This window comes from Labeo rohita, unplaced genomic scaffold (assembly GCF_022985175.1).
Source record: "Labeo rohita strain BAU-BD-2019 unplaced genomic scaffold, IGBB_LRoh.1.0 scaffold_427, whole genome shotgun sequence".
Taxonomy (NCBI): Eukaryota; Metazoa; Chordata; class Actinopteri; order Cypriniformes; family Cyprinidae; genus Labeo; species Labeo rohita.
The window spans coordinates 680-28,482 of NW_026129345.1; the positions used below are offsets into that span (position 1 = coordinate 680).

General features: G+C 37.9%; 1 protein-coding gene across 1 annotated transcript; it reads right to left on the reverse strand.

Moving 5' to 3' along the window:
* LOC127160687 (solute carrier family 22 member 5) lies at positions 1-27,803 on the reverse strand. The gene is made up of 5 exons (XM_051103340.1): positions 27,369-27,803; positions 25,987-26,090; positions 1,636-1,790; positions 990-1,161; positions 1-352 (listed from the first exon to the last, which is right to left on the reverse strand). Exons 1-5 carry the CDS (start codon positions 27,771-27,773, stop codon positions 100-102), a joined length of 1,089 nt encoding a protein of 362 aa, XP_050959297.1. The 5' UTR covers positions 27,774-27,803; the 3' UTR covers positions 1-99.

Sequence of the window (27,803 nt, forward strand, 5' to 3'; positions counted from 1 at the left end):
TATGCTGGATGAATTGATGTTTGGACAGTGCAATGTGTGCTGCTTATATAGGCTCATGATGATGATTGACAAGACTGAATGATTAGGCTCCTCCTGAACCTACATTTGGAACTTCAGTAAAATCATAAAATAAGAAAGGTTCAAGAGCTTTTGTCTCTGACAGCCATATGAGAAGCTCAAAATTGCATGTGTCATTTGAGAAGCACAGGCAGATGTGGATTTCACCTGAATTTGGGTAAAAATGATGTCAGGGGCCTTAACCCCATTTATCTGGGCAGCCTTTCTCAGAATGGCCTCGGCCTCATCGACCCTCCCCTGAGACAGCAGCCATCGCGGAGACTCTGGAATAAACCTACAAACAGCAACCATTGATAAAATTATTATCTTCAGTGATTAAATAAACCAGTAACCATAAACCAGTATGAACAATGTTATAGCTTTGAATGGCTCTTCATGTTGCCTCTAATGATTCCTGTGATGTACTCCATTTGTAAGTCAGTAAATAAATAGGTTTCTGCTAAATGAATAATGTAAATAATGTACATTTTGAGCTGTTTTGTATGTCCTTATTTCACAAAAATAGTGGAGTTTGAAATAAAATCATGGGGAGAGTGAATTTAGGCAGGGAAAGTGTAAAGTCACAGACTCAAACCTGCATCACCCACATAGATTTTGTGTAAGGATGCAAGCCAAAGAATGCAATAAAATTCACTATTAGGCCATGTAAAGCCTATTTAATTGCTGGAATTGCTGTGTTAATTTAGCTGGAGCTGATGCCATATAGCTTTTTGGTGAGTACATCACAATGGCAGATATCATTTTGTCTTTGGAAAGCACAGTATTAAGCAGTGCCAGAACAGAACACCTTTTGAATATACGTTTGTGCTTATATTTACATACATGACTTATACATGCATGACTGTCTCAAAACAGCTCTTCTCATGTCTGGTGTTTTATTGAATAATATCTGGCCCATAGCAAACACCTACCACCAGAGGGGTACATAGAAGAAACCAGGGATGGTGAGAGCCAGTAGCAGCATTCTCCAATCTCGCAAGAAGTAGGCAGCCAGTGGAAGCATCATATACCCAATTGAAAAGAAAAGACACACGCCAAGAGTGGAGAAGATGTCACGAATGGATGAGCTCAGTATTTCCATTCCTAGGGGAAGGGCATTTTTAGGGGGAGAAAAAAAGGTTTAATTAATTAATCAATCCAGGATCTACAGTCTGAATTACTTTTCTCACAACTCTGAGAAAATTGCTACAAATATGAATACAACTGCTGGATATAAACTTGTTAAAAAGTCACAATTACCTTTTTATTTTTTTTATTCCATAGCAGAAACAAAAAAAAAAAAAAAAAAAAAAAAAAAGAACTTTCAAAGGTAAAATTAGGGGGGAAAAGTTGAGATGTAAACAGAATAGCGAGCTAGAAAGTCAGAATTGTGAGATAAAGTAAAAATTTACATTTTTCTTCTTTTTTTAATCTCGTGACAGAAACAAGCTTCCAAAATTTTCAATAATAAACTGTTTATGACTGAAGCCATAGTACAATCGTGTAAAGGTCAGCTGGGATAATTCAGTGCTAATATGAAATGCACACTAAAAATCAGAGCACATCAAAAGTTGTTACCTAAAACAAATGCTGCCACATAGTTTGATATTTGTCCCATTCCAACGATGAAAAACAACAAACAAAAAATCAGCCAAGATGGAGAGAAGATTTGAATGACGGTGAACACTGTCTGAATCCCCATGGTAACAAACAACACTTTTTTCCTGCCAAACCTAAAAACCAAGAAGAAACAAGTTTATTTCAAAAAGGCATCTAGAGATTTCTAGCTGATTTTCCACATGATCAGCCTGGACCGGTGACCGGCATGTCAGTCTGCCAAATCTGAACTGGTCCATTTTGATGTTACACCTATGGCGATTGATAATGTATCTATCTATCTATCTATCTATCTATATATATCTATATATATATATATATATATATTTTTTATATGTATGATTTGGGTACACACCGCATGACCAAGATGTTTCCCCGAATATCAACACGATTGCAATGTGACTTCATTTTATACAACAATAATTCAACAAACAAGAAGTTAAAATTAAGTGACTTACACTTTAGACACAATATTGACTATTTTGGCTCAGTTTCCTTGATGAAAATAGTTCCAGTCAAAGTCACAGCAGAACTGTTGTGTGTCTCTGTGCAAAACAGCTGTGTTCTGTTACTGAATGAATCCATGTTTTTTTTAATGAATCAAGTGAGTAAAAACTTCATGAAGACAGTCACTTCCCTCATTTCTGAATGAATCAGCCATTTGAATGAATCGATTGAATGAATGACTAAATGCCTCATTCATTCAAACAGTCATTGCCACCACCTGCTGGTGGATTGGTTTCATATTTAAATGTATAATTGCATTTTTCCCAACATTTCTAATTTGTATGTTCAAAAAATATTTAAAACATTGATCTTCTAAAATTATTTATGCATTTGCAAAACTACTTTTTTTTTTTTCTTTTGGCCTTTTTTCAGCCTTTGAAGTACACTCAGCAGTCTGGCCTTTGCAGGATTTCCTTACTTGAATATTGTAATGACATGAAAAATACAAAATATATAGCATGCCGAGGCTTTGATTTACTCCGGATGCCGCATCGGAGCCGTAACGCGCCACAGACGTGTGCAGTGTGTGGTAAGAGATTTATTATTCATACAGTGCAGATACACATTTCATTTTTCGGAAGATGGGCCTTCATTAAACCCAGAACTAATCAAGCCATTTGTGCTAGGCTGAGAGAAAAGTTTGTAATAATGTAAATTATGTGAAAAAAAAATTGTTTTTCGATCCACCAAGCATGAACGCGTGTTCTGATACACCCCCAAAACAAAATCAAGACTTTGTAAAAGAGCATAATAGGACCCCTTCAACAAATAATCAGACATCACCTAAATATTCCCTTACAGTTTAATAATAATGACTTCATGAATTTCTTCACTGATAAATTAGATAACATCAGAAATTCAATGTGCTTTACAACTATGGGACAGGAAGAAATAAATATTTACTTATCACTGTGTCTAAACCAACAACATGCCTATTACATTCTGTACTCACTAAATTACTAAAAGATTTGTTACCTGTAGCAGAAGAACCACTTCTCAAAATTATAATGGTTGGCTTGAGAAAGCCACAAGCACCAAACTTGGCAGAGACCTGTGCCCGGTTGCATAAAGGACCTTAAGTTTTTCCCTTAAGTATGAAACTTAAGGCATGATTTCCCCTTACCTAAGGGGATGATTTAAGGGTGTTGCATTTAATCCCTTAAACACTTCCCTTACTAAAGGGAAACCGTTAAGTGTTTTACGACAGCGATTCAAGGTTTGCCGTTAAAAAAATCTATTGTTGCTATGGACACGTTATTTTGTAATGCAGATAGTGGTGTAAGTTTTCACAGAAAACAGTATAACACGGATAAGGAGAACAAAATATAAACCAAATATAAACGAGAAGGACCAAGCGAGACGGAAACTCAAACTGATAATTGACTCAAAACGAAAAATTCTGAAAAATCATTTTATTGAGTTTCCGAGGCGATGTGAACATTATGAAGCGTATGTTTCATTCATACTCGAAGCCGGAGGGCGCTCTTGCGCTGAAAGTCCAATCCGGACTCATAGAAGTGTTATGATGGAATACAGCAGTAATCGCTGCAGCTAAACTGAAACGTAAACACAATAAACACACGATTGCGACAATATACGGTTTATGTGTGTTTTTTAGTTATCTCCAGGTAATACGTAGGAAAATACAGGAATAAAATATCGAATATGAATTTGTTCTCGTGTGTGACGGACTCTTGTTTGAGGTATTATGTGTGAATGTAATTTAATCAATGGTTGTATGTGAATAAATGCCTAAATTAATCTGTTTAACATATAAAGAGGACGATCGTGGATTGAATCAGCGCGCTGTTTAACACTTAAGGTGACATTTTCCATACCTTATGTTATACTTAGGGAAATGACAGCTAAGGGGCTTTATGCAACACTTAAAGGGGTTTAAGGGATACTTAATAGAAATTCTAAGGGTCTATGACGTTTCAACTAAACAAACCCTTAAGTGACATTTAAGGGATATTTTATGCAACGCCCTTAAGTGTAAGGGAAACATAAGGGCGATCTTAAGGGAAAATTACACTTAAGGTGCTTTATGCAACCGGGCACTGGGCCCTAATTTTGGCTTTGTTGCTATATCTTTTTAGACTGATCAGACTTAAATAATTAAATAATTTTTAAGTGTTGAATATTTCCCATAGACTCCCATTATCTGAGAAAAAACTTCCATCTCCAACTCTAACCCATCCCAGGGCTTTAATGCCACAAGCACCAAACTTGGCAGAGACCTGTGCCCGGTTGCATAAAGAGCCTTAAGTTTTTCCCTTAAGTATGAAACTTAAGGCATGATTTCCCCTTACCTAAGGGGATGATTTAAGGGTGTTGCATATAATCCCTTAAACACTTCCCTTACTAAAAGGGAAACCGTTAAGTGTTTTACGACAGCGATTCAAGGTTTGCCGTTAAAAAAATCTATTGTTGCTATGGACACGTTATTTTGTAATGCAGATAGTGGTGTAAGTTTTCACAGAAAACAGTATAACACGGATAAGGAGAACAAAATATAAACCAAATATAAACGAGAAGGACCAAGCGAGACGGAAACTCAAACTGATAATTGACTCAAAACGAAAAATTCTGAAAAATCATTTTATTGAGTTTCCGAGGCGATGTGAACATTATGAAGCGTATGTTTCATTCATACTCGAAGCCGGAGGGCGCTCTTGCGCTGAAAGTCCAATCCGGACTCATAGAAGTGTTATGATGGAATACAGCAGTAATCGCTGCAGCTAAACTGAAACGTAAACACAATAAACACACGATTGCGACAATATACGGTTTATGTGTGTTTTTTAAGTTATCTCCAGGTAATACGTAGGAAAATACAGGAATAAAATATCGAATATAAATTTGTTCTCGTGTGTGACGGACTCTTGTTTGAGGTATTATGTGTGAATGTAATTTAATCAATGGTTATGTGTGAATAAATGCCTAAATTAATCTGTTTAACATATAAAGAGTACGATCGTGGATTGAATCAGCGCGCTGTTTAACACTTAAGGTGACATTTTCCATACCTTATGTTATACTTAGGGAAATGACAGCTAAGGGGTTTTATGCAACACTTAAAGGGGTTTAAGGGATACTTAATAGAAATTCTAAGGGTCTATGACGTTTCAACTAAAGAAACCCTTAAGTGACATTTAAGGGATATTTTATGCAACGCCCTTTAGTGTAAGGGAAACATAAGGGCGATCTTAAGGGAAAATTACACTTAAGGTGCTTTATGCAACCGGGCACTGGGCCTTAATTTTAGCTTTTTTGCTGTATCTTTTTTAGACTGATCAGACTTACAGTTTTCCCATAAATAATTAGTAAATAAAATGAAATATTTCCCATAGACTTACATTGGCTGAGAAAAAATGCCCCCTCTAGAGGAGCAATTCCATTCCCTAGACGGAGGAGTGCCATAGCTTAGTTTCACTTTGAATGAATTTAATTCATACTGACAAGCTACACCAACATATCTGATCATTATCAGGTCCAGGGCTCATAACTGATGACTGTCTGGCCAGAGAAGAGTGTAAAAGATTATAGATCTGTGACCGCTTCGATCAGCGACTGCTATCCACATGTGCTCATTAAAATACATGATTTGTACGTCTTTTAAAGCGTTCAAAGAAAATATTCCAGCGAATGTATGCAATCCACCCATTATAACATATCAAGAGCTAAACTGAAGCGTTTATCAGCTGTTTTATGTAAAACGACAAGCCCCCCTTTGGATTAAGCAGTTTGCGAGCTCTCTGCACCGTCCTCATTAAACGTCTTTATTTGGACGTGATAAAGCCTTGTAAATAAAACTACTCCAGCGATACAACACAATGATAGTAGAAGAACATATTAAAGGAGTTAAAATGATTGCATATGAATGTCTGTGACATTTTTTTTGTGTGTGTTAAACTGCACAGCATCGCGTCACGGCTCGCTCCTCTCGGTCCGTGCTTATTAATTTACATTTGCAGCTGTTTTAAAGGCTTTTTAAAAAACACTCCAGCGATAGAACACAATAATAATAGAAGAACATATAAAAGAGGTAAAAGGACTGATTTTAAAGGGTATTCTGTGTTTACGTGCACAGCAACGCGTCGCGGCTGGCTGCCCTCCGTCCATGCTCACAAAACGATATCATTTGCAGCTTTTAAAGGCTTTTAAATAAAAACACTCCAGCGATAGCACACATTAATAATAGAAGAACATATTAAAGAGGTAAAAAGACTGATTTTAAAGAGTATTCTGTGTTTAAATGCACAGCAACGCGTTGCGGCTCGGACGATCGCGCCCCGGCACGCATTCATCCTCGCTTCTCTCAATAAGAAAGACTTCTCTCGGACAAACACAGGTGAGATTATATGAAAATATATGATATCTTGGCGAATATAATCGAAAACAGAAAACCTGCCCTGTTATACTATTTTTTTTTTTTAACAAATAGAAATAATAGTGGCATTTTAATCTTAATTTGGTTCAGAGATTAAGGGCATAATGCTAATGCTGTCCACACGAGGGAGCCACAGGATAGCTAATCATTCAAGATCTCAACTCAAAACTTTGTTAACGTTTCATTTAGGTGACTAAATAACAATGCATATAAATGAATTATATTTTCATATAGTAAGTATGCAAAAAACTGTAATCTCCTAAATACTGACAGACCATTCCTTTTTTTTATTATTATTATTATTTTTTTACTTAATTTTAATGCTATTGACAATATATTTTTCAAGTTGTCAGTCATAACTGAATGTATGTCCAAGTGAATAAGGGGCACAATATTAGTAATCTATTTTCATATTGTGCATATAATAGTATTCACATATGGACTCATAATTTACTTGAAAACATACATGTCCACTGAATAGCTAGATCATCTACAGAAGCCATCGTGCTTGGATCCCAGTGATCGCCTTGAGTTAAACCATATTGTTTCAGTTACCTTCTGTGTCATTGCCCACAGCTCTTCGGTGACAGGACTTTGAAATAGCAAACAGGGAAAACAGTAATAGACATGACTTATTTCGTATCCAGCTAGCCAACTTGATTGAAGCTGTTGTTGTAGCCTAGTAGGCGGGCCAGCTCAAGAATGCCGGACATACAAGTACTCTGGCTGTTTTGCCCCAAGTGTTTTAAGTGTTGAATATTTCCCTTAGACTCCCATTGTCTGAGAAAAAAATTCCGGCTCCAACTCTAACTACTCCCAGGGCTTTAATGCCATAAGCACCAAACTTGGCAGAGACCTGGGCCCTAATTTTAGCTTTGTTGCTGTATCTTTTTTAGACTGATCAGACTTACAGTTTTCCCATAAATAATTTGTAAATAAAATGAAATATTTCCCATAGACTTACATTGGCTGAGAAAAAATGCCCCCTCTAGAGGAGCAATTCCACCCCACAGACGGAGAAGTGGCATAGCCCAGCAAACACAAAACGTTTTTACAACTTTTCACAACGTTGTATTTTGGTTGCAATTAGGTAATGTTGTAGTACAACGTTTTAAAAACGTTTTTTTTTTTTTTAAATAAAAATATGTAACCAAAATAAAACGTTTTAGAAACGTTGTAAAAATACCAACCTGGAACGTTTTCTTTAAGTAGTCAAAAAACGTAAATATAACGTTCGTCTACTACGAAAATGAAACCAGACCAAACTACAACTTTCGGGGGGACGTTTTATTTAGGTGTTAAAATAACGTAATATGCACGTTGGAATAGAACGTTTTAAAAACATCATGAAAGTACCCAAAATACAACCTTGCAAAAACTACGTTCTTAAAAGTACTTGAAAAAGGTATTTAAAATGATTTAAAAGTAATAGGTGAATCCTTACTTTCAGTTGTATTTGCTCGTTTAATAATATCACGTTCGTCTACTACGAAAATGAAACCAGACCAAACTACAATTTTCAGGGGACGTTTTATTCAGGTGTTAAAATAAAGTAATATGCACGTTGGAATAAGACGTTTTAAAAACGTCATAAAAGTACCCAAAATACAACCTTGCAAAACTGTTCTATTTGTGTAAAAATATCAGTAAAATAAGTGATATTTTAACATTAACTCGATTCAGTGACTGAGTAACAGATAGCCTGAGCGATATCAAAAGGACTTAAAAGTAATACGTGAATCCTTACTTTCAGTTGTCTTTGCTCATTTAATAATACCGTATATTCATATATCACGAGCTAACAGCTCAGTGTGTAAACCAGTCTATGGAAAGGTGGGAGAGAGGTATTAACAGATGAACAGAAATGATTGGTTGGTTAAAAAATATTTATTTATTTTTTACAAACGTCATGACAGTATGCAACCGCCAAAACTCCCATTGTACGTGATGTTTGTTTTTAATGTGTTTTGCTATAGATAGATTACTTTTATTCTACACTTTGTTTACAATTTCTGGTATGTTTTTCGTTAGGTAGTTAAATAAGTAAATAAATAGAATTTCTAAAGCTTTTATTATATTATATTATATTATATTATATTATATTATATATTATAACCTGTTATAAACTGACTTCAAAAATAGTTTTATATTCTCTGCTAATATGCTTTTATATTCTCATTCCATTTACAGTTTGATTACCTACATTAGGCCTACACTATCCGCTACACAATACGTTATCAAGTTTCAGGACATTTTATCTGTCATTCTGACATCTGTACGCTGTAGTTCATGTACGTGTTTATGTAAACGCTGCATTTTAAACGGGCACGTGCTTTGAACGTTCGAGTTGTATTTAAACTGCAGCAGAGAGAGAGAGTTACCATGGAAACGGGGGAAGCAGTTTAACTGAAAAGCGGCGAGTCTCCGTCTGTCACACTGCTTTACGGTAAGTTTTGTCCCTAATAAGACAAAAATAATACATACAACTGTTCCTAACACTTTCTTACATGTAATAGACACGTTTCTGTTGAATATTTACTTTATAGAAATGGTTTAGTGTCTTCGGGAAAAGTCCGTTAGCATCTCAACCGTTAGGCTAACTATAAGATGTAGGCTAACTAGAGTTTAGCTCTTATTTCATAAAGTTTTCGCTTTTAGTCACATATTATGTGTAGATGACAGTTTTTTTTATAGTTTTGTAAATATTGCTGGCAATTTGTCAGTGGATGAACGGAAGTAAACTATTTAACCTAAATGTATGGGCTGTACTGTTAATCGGTGACATCACTTACATGGAGGTGAAAATAAGCTCAAGTAATTTTAAACGTTTTGATCACACTAAAAAGATATTGATAAAAACTGTACTGTGATTTCAGGAGCGTCAGTAAGTTATGTATTATGTAAGAAGGATTTGACTTCCAAACAAACCGTAATGTGATACTGTATGAGGATTATTTTCTGCATTTCACCTATTTCACATATTCCAGTTTGTTTATTTCTAATCATGCTGACCTTGTATATTACATATTGTTGGCTCTGTGACAAATTGTTTATGTTTCTAACATTAGATTCTTCCATGCTGATGGCAGTACTGCAGTAGTTGGAGCAGACCTCCTGTTGAAGAGCATCTCCAATGTGCTATGAACCATCTGACTAGAAAGTAAAACCTCAAACATACATTACCATTTATTACGTTTTTTTTTTTTTAAAGTATATATCAATTAAATATACTTTTTTATCTTGTATGTCCTACAAGGCCATCTTGTTTAACTCATTAAGGATACTTGGTATACAGCAACCTACAGAGGGGCCCAACGTAATGAGAAAACAAGACGCAGATGATAATAATAATAACAACAACAACAAAAAGTACTGAGCACTGTGAATCTAAGAGACTCATTTTATATTTATAACAATCATTGTTGATGTTAAAATTGTATTTCAGGGCAGTTTGTGAAGACAGACAAACGAGATGCTGTGTCACCCTGGACAGAAGTCAGTTTCAGATTCACCTTCTACACCAGACTTCTAATATGGATTGCTGTCTACTAGAATATTATTTGTTCTCCTCAGAATTTAATGCATGCAGACATTACTCAGGAACATGAACACAAGTATTGCAAGAATAGGGAATGTGCCATATTTCAGATATGAAGGTTAATTGCTCTTAAGCATTAAAAAAAATATTTTTACTGTTTTTTTTTTTTTTCCCCAAAGCACCTATAAGTCAATTCACACTGGATCTCACGAGTCAGAGCTGAAAACCCCTGGTTTAGATAATTCACTTCTTTACAACCTTGTTTCTTTTTGGGGTTGTACTGAATTCTGTGACCCACCTAATTTTGTGAACCTAGGCACTGCAATGAGCTAATCTGACCTACTACTAAACCCAACCCTCTAGTCCTACCATTTTTGCCATATTGTTTACCATTTGTATAACCATAGTTAAAACTATGTTTTTGTAGCAAAACCATTTTTAATTTGTGGTTACCATAAAATATTTTAAATGTTTCTAAACTACCCTCGGCACTAGAGTCATATAATTTGGTGGGTCACAGAATTCAGCAACTGAATGAATCAGCACTAAAAGAACGGTTTTCTAAGTCATTAAGACGGTCTCTTGCTGCCACCTAGTGGCATAACAATGTAACTTACAATTAAAGCACTGAATAATCGCTACCTAAATACATTTTTCAAAATCTCAGGTATTCCAGTATTATAAAATATTATTAATTGAACAACAATAGCCATTATGAACTGTATGTATTATATATTATTTAACAAGTTCTAAATTGGATGCCATATACCTGTAATTTGTGTTAATAAATCTATAACAATATAATAATTAGTTTTAGTGCAGACGAGTAATAAGATTGCAGTGTGATTATTATTATAACTGCAATAAAATAATTTGTAACTAGCTGAAATTGAATACATTTTACAAATGAAATGTTGCTTTTTTCTGTTAAAATATGCATTGAAATTTCTTGGACTTTGTAGTCATATTCAACTTTGCCATAATTTTCATATGTTGTACTTTATTTGAAACCATTATGCTTTATTGGTGTATATTCATGCATTTGTCTTGTTTATTGGCTTATTTATTTATTTTTGTGAACTACCCATATCACATTACTTTTTATATTTTGTGAATAAATACGACGAGTGATAATTTTTGTGTAGTATAAAGTATTAGGCCTACATAAGTTAACCTAGCCTTATAAAACCGATGAAGTCAGCAATGCTACAAGGTAAGGTAAAATGTAAATAAGTGCTTTTAGGATCAATAGTCAGATTTAACACTGTAAAGAAAACATTTTGATGGCAGCATGTAAAGTACCAGTTTGGACGTGGTAAGTACGTTATAAATACGTTTTTTTCACAACGTTGTAAAAACGTTTTTACAACGTCTCCTTCCAACGTTATAAAAACGTTTGTGCAATGTTGTGAAAAAAACGTATTTATAACGTTTAAAAAACCTGACATTTGTCGTATTAAATACGTCGGAAAAAAACGTTATTACAACCTTTTTACAACGTGAAAAAAACGTTTTTTATAACGTTGTTGTGTTTGCTGGGAGCTTAGTTTCACTTTGCAATCGGTTAAAAATACAAATAAATACATGAATATAATTCATACTGACAAGCTACACTAACATATCTGATTATTATCAGGTCCATGGCTCATGAATGATGACTGTCTGGCCAGAGAACAGTGTAAAACATCATAGATCTGTGACCGCTTCGTTCAGCGAGTGCTATCCGCATGCGCTCACTAAAATATATGATTTGTACGTCTTTTAAAGCGTTTTAAAAAAATATTCCAGCGATTGTATGCAATCCACCCATTTGAAAACATGAAGACATAAATTGAGGTGTTTGTGACCTGTTTTATATAAAACTGAAACCGTCGCTTCGGATTACGGAGCTTGCAAGCTCTCTGCAGCGTCCTCATTAAACGTCTTTATTTGCACGTCTTAAAGTCTTGTAAATAAAACTACTCCAGCGATACAACACAATAATAGTGTTACCTTCGCATAGTTATATCGTTTTGTCTGTCTCTCTGCCTGCCTATTGGAACTCTCGCCTGTCTGGATCACTCTATTCATCTCGCCCTTTGGATAACGTTCGCTGTGGATCGACCCTCGCCTGTGTTACGAACTACTCTTTGTCTTGCTGTCTATACACCTGTCTGCCGCTGTCTGACCCTGCCTGCCTTGACCATGTTTTTGTCTCATCCTGTTAATAAAAGTTTGCATATGGATCCGCTCACCTCTTGTCTCACTCCCTCCGTAACAGAATACTCGGCCAAAAAAGGATCCAGCAGCTTTCATCACAGCCATTCCACAGGTACGGACACTGCTAGACTGTTGTTAGCCCTCGAGCAGGGCACACAATCGCTCGAGGGCTACATTCAAGAGTTTCTGGACATTGCTCACTATTCAAACCTTCCGGACTGTGTTCTTATACAGTGTTGGGCAAGCTACTTGGAAAATGTAGTGAGCTAAGCTAACAGTTACTCTTCATTAAATGAAGCTTAACTACACTAAAGCTACAGCCTTGGGTAATGTAGCAAGCTAAGCTACAGCAACATGGCAAAAGTAGTTTACTACATCTAAGCTATTTTAATTGTAAATCAGTTTAATTGTTTATTCAACCACTCTTCCAAACCAATTTGGCAACAAAAATCAGTATCATGTACAGGGCTGGGTTTATCTCATATTTTGGGGGGTTAGGGGGGGTTGAATTCTTTCTTGAAAAACATTTTTTTTTTTAAATAATGGCACCTGTTTCAGAATGTTGAATGTATAAAACAGGGAAAACACGAAATTTTTGAATAAAATAATTTATACATATAATTGAATAACATAGTCTATATATGAATGGATGTTTGTCAACTGATTGCATGCCATCAGAGTTTACAGTGTTGACAACTTCGTAAAAAAAATAGCCTAATGGAAGTGCTGTAGTTTTGCTGTATATAGCTACTGAAAAACAGACCGCACAAAAACAGCACTTTACTGCCATTTTTAAAGATAGTAATTGATTTCATGAATACAAGACTGTGAATAAAAAACAAGTGCCAAATGTAAGCCAGATTTGGCCCAGACCCTGTTACTATCTGGGAAGCAAAGCTAAATTCTATTGTAAATTTGTTAACTGACAGTAAGAATATTTAACCGAACCAAGCAGCTATTTTCGTTTGCCGAGGTTTTTTTTAAAAAACATGCTAACATAAATTGTACGTCTTTGAGAGGAAAAATTAAACCCGACAGGTCACGGCGGCTAGGCCTATAAGTCACATTTTATTATATTCTGAAATGAACAGGCCTACAGTGTAATGTTATAATGTTCCGACATTATTTCCCTCACTCCACAACAAATCCTTTAACTTTAACCGTATTCAGAACCGAACGAGGAAGAAAAAAAAATAATAATAAATAAATTAATTTGCCTAAACAATCCAAAACAAATTTAAAGCGAAACTGAAAGTAAAGTTGGGCTTATGTAGACTACCTCTCTCGCCACAAATACAAATGTTTCCATATCTGCAATGTATTTGAAGCGAAAATATTATGCATTGGGTAAGCTTTGTACTTCATGCACGTCGACGGAAAATATCACGATGAGCAAAAATGTGCCACGGGACCGGTGTTCACGCTGAACTGCACGTAACACACACTATTTAAACTGACTAGTGTAACTTTTGGGTGACTGTGTTTTATTTTTCAAATGAACAGGCTGCAGTGATAGTGCGCGATCAAACAGCTGAATAGCATATTCCGGCATTTTGGTCATAGTAAAGGCATAATTCGATACTGCAAAGTCCAAAGCAGTTTGAAGTGTCAAGAATATTAGCAAAGATTATTATAATTCGTTTAGACTAGAACACCGTTTAATTCTTATTTCGCTGTGGCACCTGATAGTTTTTTTTGTTTGTTTGTTTGTTTGTTTGTTTTTTTGCTAAGAACGAACCGAAACATTTTGCCTTTCGCCATGAATTTGCGCTACTTGATCAAAATAAGAGCTTAGCTACTGAAAAGCTATTTGATTCAGAAAACAGCGACGCTACCACCACGCTACTGAGAAATGTAGTTAAGCTAGTAGCGTCACTACTTGTAGCGACGCTACTGCCCAACACTGTTCTTATAGACTTTTTCATTGAGGGAATAAAACAACCGCTAAAATCAAGGCTGAGACGCAAGGGTCCGCGCTCGTCATTAACCGCTTTCCTGGACTTTGCACTATTGTGTGTGGGCTCGCCGTTTACTGTGGGTGTCGCGGATGAGGAGCGCGACATCGCGGTGATGCCGGTTGCTCAACCCGCTCGTCAAATGGCGGCCACGCCAGTGCATGCTCACATAATGGCGGTGACAGTGGCGTCCACGCACAAGATGGCGGGCGTGCCGGTGCGCGCTCACAAAACGGTGGCGACGGAGGAGCCCGTTCACAAAATGGCGGCGAAAACGGAGCTTCGTCATGTCACAGCTGCTATCCCAGAACCATATAAAGTTGCAGCTGCGTTTCCTGAGTCAAGTCAAGTTCCCGAGTCAAGTCAAGTTACAGCTGCCGTTCCTCCAAGGTCAAGCAAGGTCTTACCTGAGCGCCCCGAGCCACTGCACAAAATGGCCGCCAGCCCAGAGCCTGTCGCCAAGATGGCCGCCACGCCAGAGCCTGTCGCCAAGATGGCCGCCACAGCTATTGTTCCTGTGTCAAGTCAAGACGGTATTTCCTGCGTCAAGCAACGTTAAAGCTGTCGTTTCTGCGTCACGCAACGTCAAAGCAGTTGTTCCTGTGTCAAGTCAAGTTACAGCTTTATTTCCTCTGTCACGGCGCGTCACGGTTGCATTTCCTGCGTCAAGCAACGTCAAAGATGTCATTCCTGCATCAAGCACAGTCCAAACAGCTTTTCGTGAGCCAAGTCAAGTCAAGTCACCATTGATCTCCTTGAGCCAAGTCAAGTCATTACTGATCTTCACAAGTCAAGTCAAGTCACTGCAGGTCTTCACGTGCCTGGTCAAGTCACTACCGAACTTTACAAACCAAGTCACATCTCGTCTGATGGTCCAGAGCCAAGTCACGTCTCGTCTGTCGGTCCAGAGCCAGATCACGTCTCGTCTGTCCATCCAGAGCCAAGTCATGTCTCGTCGGTCCGTCCAGAGCCTAGTCACATCTCCCCTGTCAGTCCAGAGCCAAGTCACACCTCTCATGACCTCCCAGAGCCCCATCATATTTCTACTGTCAGTCCAGAGTTTCGTCATGACATGTCTGATCGTCAAGAGTTAAGTCAAATCTTGTCTGACCTCCCAGAGCCTTGTCACGTCATGTCTGCCAGTGTGATGGCGATCACCATTCTCAGTATGTGGGCCGCACACTACGCTCCAGAGGCCCCCTCTGTCAACAAGTCTGCTCCAGAGGTGTCGCCTGTCACCAAGTCTGTGCCAGAGGTCTCGTCTGGCCTCCCAGAGCCTAGTCACGTTATGTCTACCAGTGTGAGGGCGATCAGCATTCTCAGTATGTGGGCCGCACACTACACTCCAAAGGTCTCGTCTGTTCACAAGTCAGCTCCTGAGGTCACGTCTGATCCCAAGCCTGCTCCAGAGCTCACGTCTGTTCACAAGTATGTCCCTGAGGTCATGTTTGATCACAAGCCTGCTCCAGAGCTACCGTCTGACCACAAGCCTGCGCCTCCTGTTCCATCCTGGAGGGCCCCTGCGCCTCCTGTTCCGTCCTGGAGGGCTCCTGCACCTCCTGCTCCGCCCTGGAGGGCTTCTGCGCCTCCAGCTCCACCCTGATGGGCTCCTGGTCCTCCGCACGGACCTGGCCCTCCGGCCCTTGCCCTGTCTCACCCCCGCCCCACCGCTCCCCTGGACTATGGTTCGTTTGGAGCATCTGGAAGCCGCTCTTTGGGGGGGGGGCTATGTTACGGATCTGGTCGGTGAGCTGCGGACCGCTCACCACCAGATGTCGCTCTCACCTTGTTTTCACACACTGACTGTTATACCACACCCCGGACTACATTCCCCATCAGCCACTGCTCCTATCACCTGCGCCCAATCAGAGACAGTATTTAAACCTCGGTCTTCCTGTTACGCACTATATGCAGTATTGGATTGCGTTTAGCACTGGTTGTGTTAGCATCTGTACGGAGCCCTAAGTCTGTTAGTTTCCTAGTCTAGTCTAGTTCTTGTTCCTAGTCATCCGAGTCCTGATACCTTCGCATAGTTATATCGTTTTGTCTGTCATGCTGCCTGCCTATCGGAACTCTCGCCTGTCTGGATTATTCTATTCGTCTCGCCCTTTGGATAACGTTCTCTGTGGATCAACCCTCGCCTGTGTTACGAACTACTCTTTGTCTTGCTGTCTATACACCTGTCTGCCGCTGTCTGACCCTGCCTGCCTTGACCATGTTTTTGTCTCGTCCTGTTAATAAAAGTTTGCATATGGATCGGCTCGCCTCTCGTCTCACTCCCTCCGTAACAAATAGTAGAAGAACATATTAAAGAGGTAAAATGAATGCTTTTGACGTATTCTGTGTGTAAATGCACAGCAACGCACCGCGGCTCGCTGCTCAAACTTTAACCTTTTAAAACTACTTTTAACTTCAAATTATTTCTGAAAACTATCCAAACTTAAAACTTTTTAAAACTTCTTAAACTTTTTAAACTTTTTCAAACTTTCTGGTCCGGCTTTGTCAAGCCAACTTAAAGTTTGTCTTGACAAACTTTTTTATCTAGTTAACTCATTGTTATCTTTAGGTCACGTCCCAAAACTATTCAAGCTGGCGGTTGTTAAGCCTCTTATTAAGAAACTACAACTAGACCCTTGTGAACTGGCAAATTACTGACTCGTTTCTAATCTTCCGTTCATGTCTAAATTTTTAGAAAAAGTTGTCTGCTCAGTTGTGCTCCTTCTTGAAAAAAAAGGTCTCTATGATGAATTTCAGTGAGGTTTCAGGGCCCATCATAGCACAGAAACTGCACTTGTTAAAATCACTAATGACTTGCTTCTTATGTCAGACCAAGGTTGCACTAAGATCAAGTAAAACTAGCAATAACTAGTTTAACTTGATCTTAGTGCTGCTTTTGACACTATAGATCATGACATACTCATAGATCAACTACAAAACTATGCAGGTATTCAAGGGCAGGCTTTAAGATCCTTCCTGTCCGATTGCTACCACTTTGTTTATTTAAATGTGGAGTCATCTCAATCATCACCAGTAAAGTATGGAGTGCCACAAGGATCTGTCCTAGGTCTTCTGCTATTGTCAATATACATGCTGCCCCTTGGTAATATTATTAGAAAATACGGGATTCGTTTTCATTGTTATGCTAATGATACTCAATTATATATTTCAACAAGACCAGATGAAACTTCTAAATTATCAAAGTTAACAGAGTGTTACAAAAATGTAAAAGATTGGATGACCAATAATTTTCTCCTATTAAATTCAGATAAAACAGATTTTACTTATTGGACCAAAAAACAGTACACAGAATCTCTTGGATTACAATTTGCAAGTAGACGGATGTACCGTTACTTCCTCTACAGTCAAAAGTCTGGGTGTTATATTAGACTGCAACTTGTCTTTTGACGCGACCAGAGTATACGAAGAAGACAAAGAAGAGAACAGGTGCAGAGAACTCCAGAGGAAGCGCCATATCCATAATGTCCTCAATGTACATATGGCTTGCCATATGAGAGGCCGGCGGGCTTGAGCACTTCTGGGCTGAGGACGCAGATGGAGCTTTGAAGGATGTGGAAGTGTTTGGGGCTGGGCAGGCGGACCAAGCCATTGGTGCAGTATGTGGTGGTTCCTGGTGAGAAGTGAGTCGGCACGACGCATGTGTTCCAGAGGGGGCTGGACTTCGAAATTAGAACCGTTTAAATAAAGGACGAGATTAATCAGTTTGTTCAGGGGATACTCACACATGGGAAGATCGCAACAGATAGTCTCGTGGTCCAGGCCCAGCTGAAAACACGCACCTAGAGCAGCAGAGTTCCAGCTCAGCTGGTTAGCAAGCTCGAGGAATTCCTCCACATATCGTTCCAACCTCCGACCGTCTTGCTACAGACCCCAAAGCGTGTCCGCAGCCTCTGTCATCTTTATAGGTCTGTTCTTCTGTCAGGTGTGTAGCAGGCAGGCAGGCATACGAAGGAGAATGGCATTTCAAACAATAGGATTTTAATAATAATTGAAAAGACAGGCTGACAGGGGGTACACACGACTAAAATTGACTAAGAACGGACTAAGAAAGACTGAACAGAATGGGGTTTAAATACATGGGCAAATGAGAGCAAATTAATAACAGGTTTAATCAAAAACCATAGTAACAGATGAGGAACAGAAACAGGAAGCAAGAGAACAGGGAAAATGGAACCAAAACACAAAGAACATGTGACACCTATAAGGCCCTTAATGGTTTAGCTCCTGCATACCTTACTAGTCTTCTACCACGCTACAATCCGTCACACTCCCTAAGGTCACAAAACTCAGGACTTTTGGCAGTAACTACTAGGAAAGTCCACTAAAGGAGGTAGAGCTTTTGGCAGTTATATCTGATCAAATGCACATTATTGTTCTTTAGCTTGGTTGGAACAGCAGCTACGCTTATTATGTCTCTATTTGTTCCTCTGTTCTGCCAAACAACTTGTGGTAACTCGGAGTTACACAAGCTTCAGTCTACATCCAGAACACCTAAGAAGAGACAATGCCAACCCCTCAGAGGACCTCAGATGATGCCAACCCTGAAACAACATACTGCACTACCGAATTTTGCTATAAGTTTGATTGCAACATACAATACTTTACTGTTAAGTGATCATCTGTTTGATTACGTCATTAACTGATTTTTACCATACATTTCTGCCATATGTACATCAACTTGACATAGTCACCACTAGTAAGCTACTACTAAATATATTGTAGAAACTTTAATTTACTGTAAAGCTACTTTGCAACAATCTGTATCGTGAAAAGCACTATACAAATAAACTTGAATTGAATTAAACTGAATTAAATGTTGACTTACAGCTTAGCAACATGTGATTTTATGTTGTTTATTCTATTATTGATTATTATGGACATAAATAGACCATGGTGAATATATTTATTTAGCAACTTTTATAAATATTTTGCAACTTTTTCTTAAAGTGCTCCTATTATGCCTTTTCAAATATGACCTTTCATGCAGTGTGTAATGTAGCTGTATGTGAACATAAACTATCTGCGAATTTGTGAAGGCGACAGTGCACGATAAATAAAGTTATTGTCTGTCAAAAAAAGAGTCGGCTCACATTTGCCTAAACGAGTCGTCTGGAATTCGAATCTTTTTCTGTTACGGCCATAGGACACGAAGTAACACATTTGCATAATGTCCACCCACATTCTACATTACAAACAACTTGCCCGCCCACAAACAGTAAAAATTCCATGTGGTTTAAGTCACATGGAAATTTACACGTACACTATACAAAAGACACTATCTTATCCTATCCACTATCCTATGCTGTAAGTACATTTGTTTTATATTCACTTCCAAAAGATGAATCTACAAAGATTGTATTTTCTAGAGATCATTCAAAATACGTAGTTGTGTATGTTATGTTGCGTAACAACCCTGCACTTGCTAACCGGCTAACTCGCGCTTCTGTAGTTCTGTTGTTCAGCTGTGGGCCCACTGTAGTCTAAAAATATATGACTGATGCAGCTTGAATGTCTGTCTCATTGGTTGGATGATAAAGGATAGCACACGAAGCGGCTTTCACACCGAATGTGTAAAGTGCTGCGCTATGAAGCCCATTAATTTCAATTGCATCTGCTGCGCAAGGACGGCTTATTTCTGCCTTGACCAAAGCACACGCGCAGCCGGGCACAGTTCAATGAGTTGAACTTTTGCAGCTGCGCTCTGAAGGGCTGCACTGAAAGCCGCTTTAATGCATTATACAATGTTGAAGTTTACAACACAGAGGTGTGCCCGGTTCCTTTACATAAGCAAATTGCCAGCACTTTCCACGGTAGACCGTACTAATTTGTCGATCAGCCACTTTAGCCGTTTCATCATCAGACTCTGGCTCGAATTGGTAAGGCAAAATCAATGGCATCTTTTCTACGTATTGACAAGTATCCATGGCTGTCATTCAGTTATGGCAATGGGCGTTTCGTTTTCTGACACGCGCTGTGCACGGTAGACCAATCATAAAGGACTGCGCCATCTGACCAATCACAGCAGCGAGGGCTCACGGAAAGGAGGGGTTTAGAAAGACTGCTTCTTCGAACTGCTTCGCACGAGTCGTTTAAGAATCATTTAGAAATGAGGTCAAATTAAATCTTTTTTTGTTTTTTGACCTTGCATACATGTAAACCTGTTTTGGGAGTCTTATAAAACAATATTAGCAACCTTTAAATAATAGGAGCACTTTAATATTCTAAGAATAAACTTTGTTCCTTTCATTTGCAAAATAAAGTGCTGGGAAAAGACAGCATGATCTTTTACTATATTATTCACTGCTGTACATTAAACTGCTCTACAGTAGCCTATATAAAGTATTTTAAATGTAAAACATTGCACATATTCAGAAGTAAAACACAACATACAGTACACAGTAGTGCAGCAATAATATTAATGCAAAACCATATATAAAACGTTTTTTTTTTTTTTCTGCAGAATACATAGTTTTCATATCCCTGTATAGTACAATTATAGTATAATAGGATAATACCTATAACAAGGATAATAGTTTTACTTAAGTTTTTTAATGCATGAAGTTTTTCTTAGTAGTAGTTACTTAAAGTACTTTATGGAAGTAACTCAGTATTTCTTACACCAATTACTTTGTCACAGCTCAACACAACTTGTCCTTTTCCTCTTTCCTTAAATCAGACCAGACTCTTCAAACACTCTGAAGACCATCCCAGATGATGTCCTACTGGCAGAGGCCGTATCTGGCTGTCTATTTTGGCAGCCCGTCCAGGTCCAGCAGCACCACCAGGGGTCTCCTTGCTCAGTTGAATAATAGTGTACATACTAATGTTTTTTTTTTTTTTTTTTTTTTTTTCATTTTTATGTTGTTTTTCTGATGTTTAAAATAATTTAAGTTATTTTGTAATTAGTTGTAAAAAGTACTCTACAAAACAATTTGGTAACACTTTAGAATAGGGAACACTTATTCAATATTAACTACGATTTGTCCCTTAATAAATTCCTAATTTGCTGCTTATTAATAATTAGTAAGGTATTTGGTACGTTTAGGGTATTGGGTTAGGGGTGCAGAATGAGGTCATGTAGAATAAGGCATTAATATGTGCTTAATTAGTACTAATAAATGGCTAATAATCTAGTAATATGCATGCTAATAAGCAACCGTAAAAAAAAGTGTTACCAACAATTTATTTTCATTTACGAATTATAACTTGCTTTGGAAAAATAAACAATTTCCAGAACTACTTCTTGTCTTTTATTTACTAGTTAAACAACATAAAATACAAAAATAAAATAATGGACAGAAATTACCTTGCTTAATTTACAAATAACTTTAAAAAGTAATGTACAGAACAACTTCATTCATTACATTTTTAAGTTGCCCAGCAGCCCCATTTTCTCCAGAACTGTCCTAAAATAGGAAAAAAAGGAAATACTTTGAAAATTATTAAGACAGAGCTGCAATCTAAAGGTTAGAAAATACAACACATCAGGATATGCATACAGCATACTCCAAAACTCCAGAAAATTTCTGGATCATCAAGTTTGCCTGAAACATTTGTGGACATATCTTGCATGACAGCACTACAATAAAAATAACAAAAATAAATGTAATCAAATTAAAATACAAGTTACAGACATATCTACTTATTAAAGGGGTCATCGGATGCCCATTTTCCACAAGTTGATATGATTCTTTAGGGTCTTAATGAAAAGTTTCTAATATACTTTGATTAAAAATTCTCACTGATTTTGTAAAACAACACCCTTTTTACCTTGCCAAAATCAGCTCTGCAAAAATCATCTTATTCTAACCCAGCGGTTCCCAAACTGGGGGGTGCGGAGTTATGATAAGGGGGGCGCAGCAAAGCTAGTGTACAGCCGATTTTTATAGAAATTCGAAAGAGATAAACGGCCGAAAATATCTGCCACGCAGTCCGACAGTATTCAGTACACACCACTCAATGTGTGAAGCTCCGCTCAATATTCCGCTCTATGAATGTGCGTTCCGTTAAGTGGCTCACGGCATATATGAACGCTCCACTCGTATACCGCTTAATACACGAAATACAAAGATCGCTCAAATAACGTGCCGACAGAAAATTTCTATGTATACTTGTTCCTGTTTGCAATAGCGTCGCATACTGTGCTGTAACGTGCTGTAGTACTGCTGTACTGGACAATGCTGGTAAAATGCAAGCAAAATGACGCTACCCTCTCGTGACGGTATGCCTGCTCACATGCTCTGATAATAATAGCTTTGTAGCACTATACGTTATTTTGATAATTAGTCAAAAAAGTTATATCTGATTCTGTTTCATAGAACTGAATAAAATAATATATTGAGATTTAATATTAATATATTTTCTGTCCAATTTTATTGTTACTTTCAATAAACGTGGTTATTTTATTGGCTTGTGACTTTTTTTTATTCAGTATCATTAATATTATTGAGTTAAATTAAAAAGTTCTACAAAATGACTATATTAATTAATAAAATAATAAATAATTATTACAAAGCAGTTTCAGCCAAGAATTTTCATTTCGGTACATCCCTAGATTTTTATGTATTAAAAAAAAACCAAAAAAAAAAACAAAAACTTTTCAGGGTGATACAAGACCCCACTGTGAAATTATCTCGCTTATTATACGGCTACGTGCCACATATGTAAATAATTTAACACAAAATATAAATTTCATCATATTTTATTACCTCAAGATGACTCGCAGTACCCGCTGCAGCTGTCTGTTATCAGTTGTAGCGGGTTTTGTCGTAAAATAACAGACCACTAGATGGTGCAATTGATATCAGAATGAGAATTGCCATAAACCGAGTAAAATTATGAATGAATGACGCATAGTAGTTCTGCTCTAAGCAGGGACAAGTTTTTGAAAAGACAACAAAGTGCCAGGTAAACGTAAAGTAGATGATGAATCTACTTCAAAGATCGCAACTACAACAAAGAGAAGAAAGAGAAAATCTGTTCAAAAAACAATGAATGCTGTTACATAGTACAAAAAATATTACATAGTAAAGCTGCATGCTTTACTTTTAATGTTTCTACTCTAAAAGTGACTAGTTCCTTGTTTAGTTGTTTTTCAGTAAGTTGTCACACACTGAATTTTAATTATTATGTTTCAAATTAATCCTTCTGAAGTTGTGTTATGTGTAAATGCGGGGGTGGGGCTTGAATTTTTTTTATTCTGCAAAAGGGGGGGCCCGGCAGAAAAGGTTTGGGAACCACTGTTCTAAGGGGTTGTTCCTTTAAATGCAAATGAGCTCTGATCACCCCGCCCCTCTCTTCTCTCTGTGGAATGACGATCTTGTTTACTTTAGCAGCGTTTAGCTGCTAAACTTCCTAACTACCACGTTATAAGGAAAGGCGATCACAAAGATTCATAAAAAAATGATTATACTCAGTTCTGCTGTAAGTGAAGCTGGATCATGAATGATTCACGTGAACATAGACGGATATATGTAGATCGGGAGGTGCATTCCCTTCACAAACAAACATAATCTACTGCATCTTCAGCGGCTCAGATGTCGGGAGTAAATGACGACCACTATGTTCATTATTACATCCAGCAACACAACAGTTCAATCGCTCAATCAGAGATATTCTTGTCTAACTTACATCTCTGCTTCTGCATCGAAACAAGGAAAGTTACTAGACTGTTACAGCTGGTCTAAGGTAAGAGCTCATGTCAATCAACTGTCATGGAAGCGGCCTCTGTGGGTGTGACGACACAATAACAGGCATCTGGGAATGACTCGATTTGAAAAAGGGGATATTATTTTTACAGATTAATTAAAAACCACTGCATGGGTTTTTATCATTATAGGGTAGATTTGTACATACACTGCCAACACACATTAATGTTCAAACAACATGAAAAAGTGAACTTAGCATCCGATGACCCCTTTAAGTAGCCTTATCTACTTCTTGTCTTACTGTTTTGGGCTTTATATAGGGTGAGGGCTAATTGTTGTGTACACGAGTGGTCCTATTGGAAATGTTACAAATAGGCAATAGCTTACATCCTAACCTAACCCCAGTAAAGGAATTATCATTTTCAGCCCTCAGTTTAATAAATACAAGAACTTATGACTAACAAATTAATCTGTGCAGTGGTATTGTTAGTTTCACTGTAAGTTCACATTTTGTAAAATCCCTGAATTTTAACTTTTGTTTCACTAGCTATTTGAGTAAATTAAAACACAATACTTACATTTATAAGTGTATTCGTCGGCCGCCACAGAACCATCGCCCGCTATTTTGTTTGAATAAAAGTCCCGTCGTCACCGGCACACTATGAATTCTGGGATAGGGTAGGCCGCAAAGGATCCATCTATTGTATCCTTCATTTGCCAGCTAAACGGAGGGCACATTTGATGTTGCTTTTGAATTGCAACAGCTTTCGTTGCTCCACGGTGATGAAATTGTCCTTCAGATATGGCCTTTGGAGGGTGCATCATGAATTGGGGCGGTCTTCATCACGCAGCCATGACAGAATCGGCTTTCAAATTCACCCTTCAAAGGACATAGCCTATGAATTGGGACGCAACTATTATCTTACTCTTTGGAGATGAGAGGGTCTGTATTACTTACTATTGGATAAAATGTAATGATCAATATGGATTATGTGTGCCTTGATAACTAATCACATTACAGCCTTGACATCACTGAATTTCAATTAGAGTTGTGCAACACATGGGAATGAATGGGAAGTGCCATAAACTGAATCCCATCTGTTGCAAAAAAGTCTGTGACTTCTCTTATAAAACAATTTTTTTCCCACTGTAAACGGTAAAAATAGTACAATCCAAAACTATTGTTTAGTGTAAAACATGTTAAAGATTAGCCGATAGGCTGTTGATTCAATAAATGATAAGCTATTTCCTTAAAAAAAAAAAAGTTTATTCAGCATAGTAAGGCCTCTCCTCCATTGACATTCATTCCAAAAAAAACTGTGTCTGGTCTCCTTCACTGCGCCGCAGCGTTAGATTTAGCTGTTACGCTTCTCTGGCTTTAGGTTGCAGGCTTTCCTTCCAGTGGTTTGAGTTGCTAGGAAGCCACAGGCAGGTGAGTTTTTATTAGGGATGGCACTAAACTCTGAAACCTGAACCAGCCAAGAAATTTGCAATCTCTAATTATAATATGTAGAAGTAATTATATATATATATATATATATAAACATTTTTCTTATCAGTGACGGAAAAATCTAAAGGCCATTCCTCATTTTGACAGATTACACTGTGGGTGATCTATTATAAATTGTAGCTGTAATTCCCACCCTTGTCCAGTTGGTGGCGAGTGCACTCCAGCAGGGGATCATAGATTATGATGGAATTTTTATGACCCTGTTAAAGTCTAGCGCAGGGGTGCTCAACCCTGGTCCTGGAGATCGACTTTCCTGCAGAGTTTAGCTCCAACCCTGACCAAACAAACCTGAACCAACTAATTAGGATCTCAAGGAGTGCTTGATAATTACAGACAGGTGTGTTTGATTAGGGTTGGAACTAAACTCTGCAGGAAAGTTGATCTCCAGGAACAGGGTTGGGCACCCCTGGTCTAGCGCAACCTCAAATGTATATACATATATACATATGTTGGGGGGGGGGGGGGGGGTATACATATGTGGGGGGTATACATATGTGGGGGGGCGGGGTGTAGGGGTGGGGGATGTAGGGGTTGATGTTTTTAACCTGTCAGATATCTGCCCAGAGATCACAGAACCAGTCAAAACACCAAAGAAGAAGAGTGAGGTCGTCAATGGAGCCCTCCAGTCATCTGAACACACCAGATCCCACTGTGATTGAACAAACAATGCACGTTTTAAAATGATTATATTCATCTGAATAAGGAAAATAAGAATAGGAAATAGGAAAATACTACATTATTTTGCCTCTTCTTTTTTTTTAAATACAGAAGAAATGCAGCCAAGGCAATTTCTCTCTTGACAGTGGTTTTCAAACCTGTCCTGGAAGAACCCCAGCACTGCACATTTTGTACTTCTCCCTATATCAGACACACCTACTTCAGTTCTGCAGTTACCACTAATTAGCTGATGAGTTGAAACAGGTGTGAGACATGAGGGAGAAATACAAAATGTACAGGGCTGGGGTTCATCCAGGGCAGATCTGAAAACCACTGTCATATGGGGACTACTGTGTTGAATTTTTTTTTTATTTATTTATTTTTTTTTTTAAATTAAATCAGAATTAACTCTTTATTTATTTTCTTTAATGCATGTTACTGGCCCTTATTTAAACAATTTGTCCATGCAAATATTTTGGACCTCTTAATCTTGAAACAAAATGTCATAATTTGCACTTTCTGTAATAAGCATCACTTCTCTCTCACAGTGCATTTTGATTCAAAATTACTTTTTTCATCCAATTTCTACCACAATTTTTCTTCTTTTATAAGCATTTCATTTCACAATATGGAGGTACACTGCATTATAAAGCTCTTTGAGAATTCTGACCTACAAGCAAAATTTACCATATCATCCCAGATGTAAAAAACTGCCATTTACTGATTAACAAGTAAACACATAATATATAATGAAGTCTGTTTTCAGGACAAGAGTATTGCTCATAAACGTCAGGTTGGAGACAGCGGTCACATTTATGTGTTTACATTTATTTATTTATTTATTTATTTATTTGAATGTTGCCTTAACTTTTACATTTGTTTTATGAATTGTTTTGTTCAACAGTTGTCCTATTGGTCAAATATTCTTGTAAAAGCCGCATCTTATAACAGACTTTAAATGCATGAATTTGAATAAATAAGCAGGTCCCCCTTGTGACAACATGCCCCGCAGCAGGGTCAATCTATTTTCGCTGACCTGTGACCTGTATATTTTTCAGGGACAAAACAGTGTAAATGTTCAATCGTTTTTGTAGTCAATACCTCACCTCAAGGCATGCGTCTACACAGAGACTAACTTTCAAAAAACAAACTCGGACAAATATTAACCGGAAAAAAAGCGTGACATCTCCCCTACTACATCTGAACTCCCGCTTCGCGAAGAATATAAAAGCATTAGACTGGCTGTGCGCTCGATGAAGGAGAAACGTACCTCAGTAACGATCGTGGAGATATATGTTCCTTTATCATACTCCCAGCCGTCCATACAGCCTTCTTGGGGGATAGCTGAGACATTCACATCCACCCACGGAAGCAAACCTCTGTCCGAATAGTTTTTCACGATGTCCATTCGGTGTCTTGAACATTTACTGAGTCGAGAATCTTTGTTCTCGTCGTTCTCATCTAGAGGAATAGACGCGTTTCTCCATTCATCCGTGATATTCAGAGCTGAGGGAATGAGACAACGATGAGCGGGTGTATCGCAAATGAAAACGGTGGATAAACCCGTGAAGCCATTTGGAATAATGCTCAAACACAAAAGAACAAACACTCTCCTTTGAAAAGGTCCCCAGTCTCCCAGGAACGCGGTGTTGTCATCGTAGTCTGGGAGACTCATTGCAGTTGCAGTACACGTGCGACAAAAGCT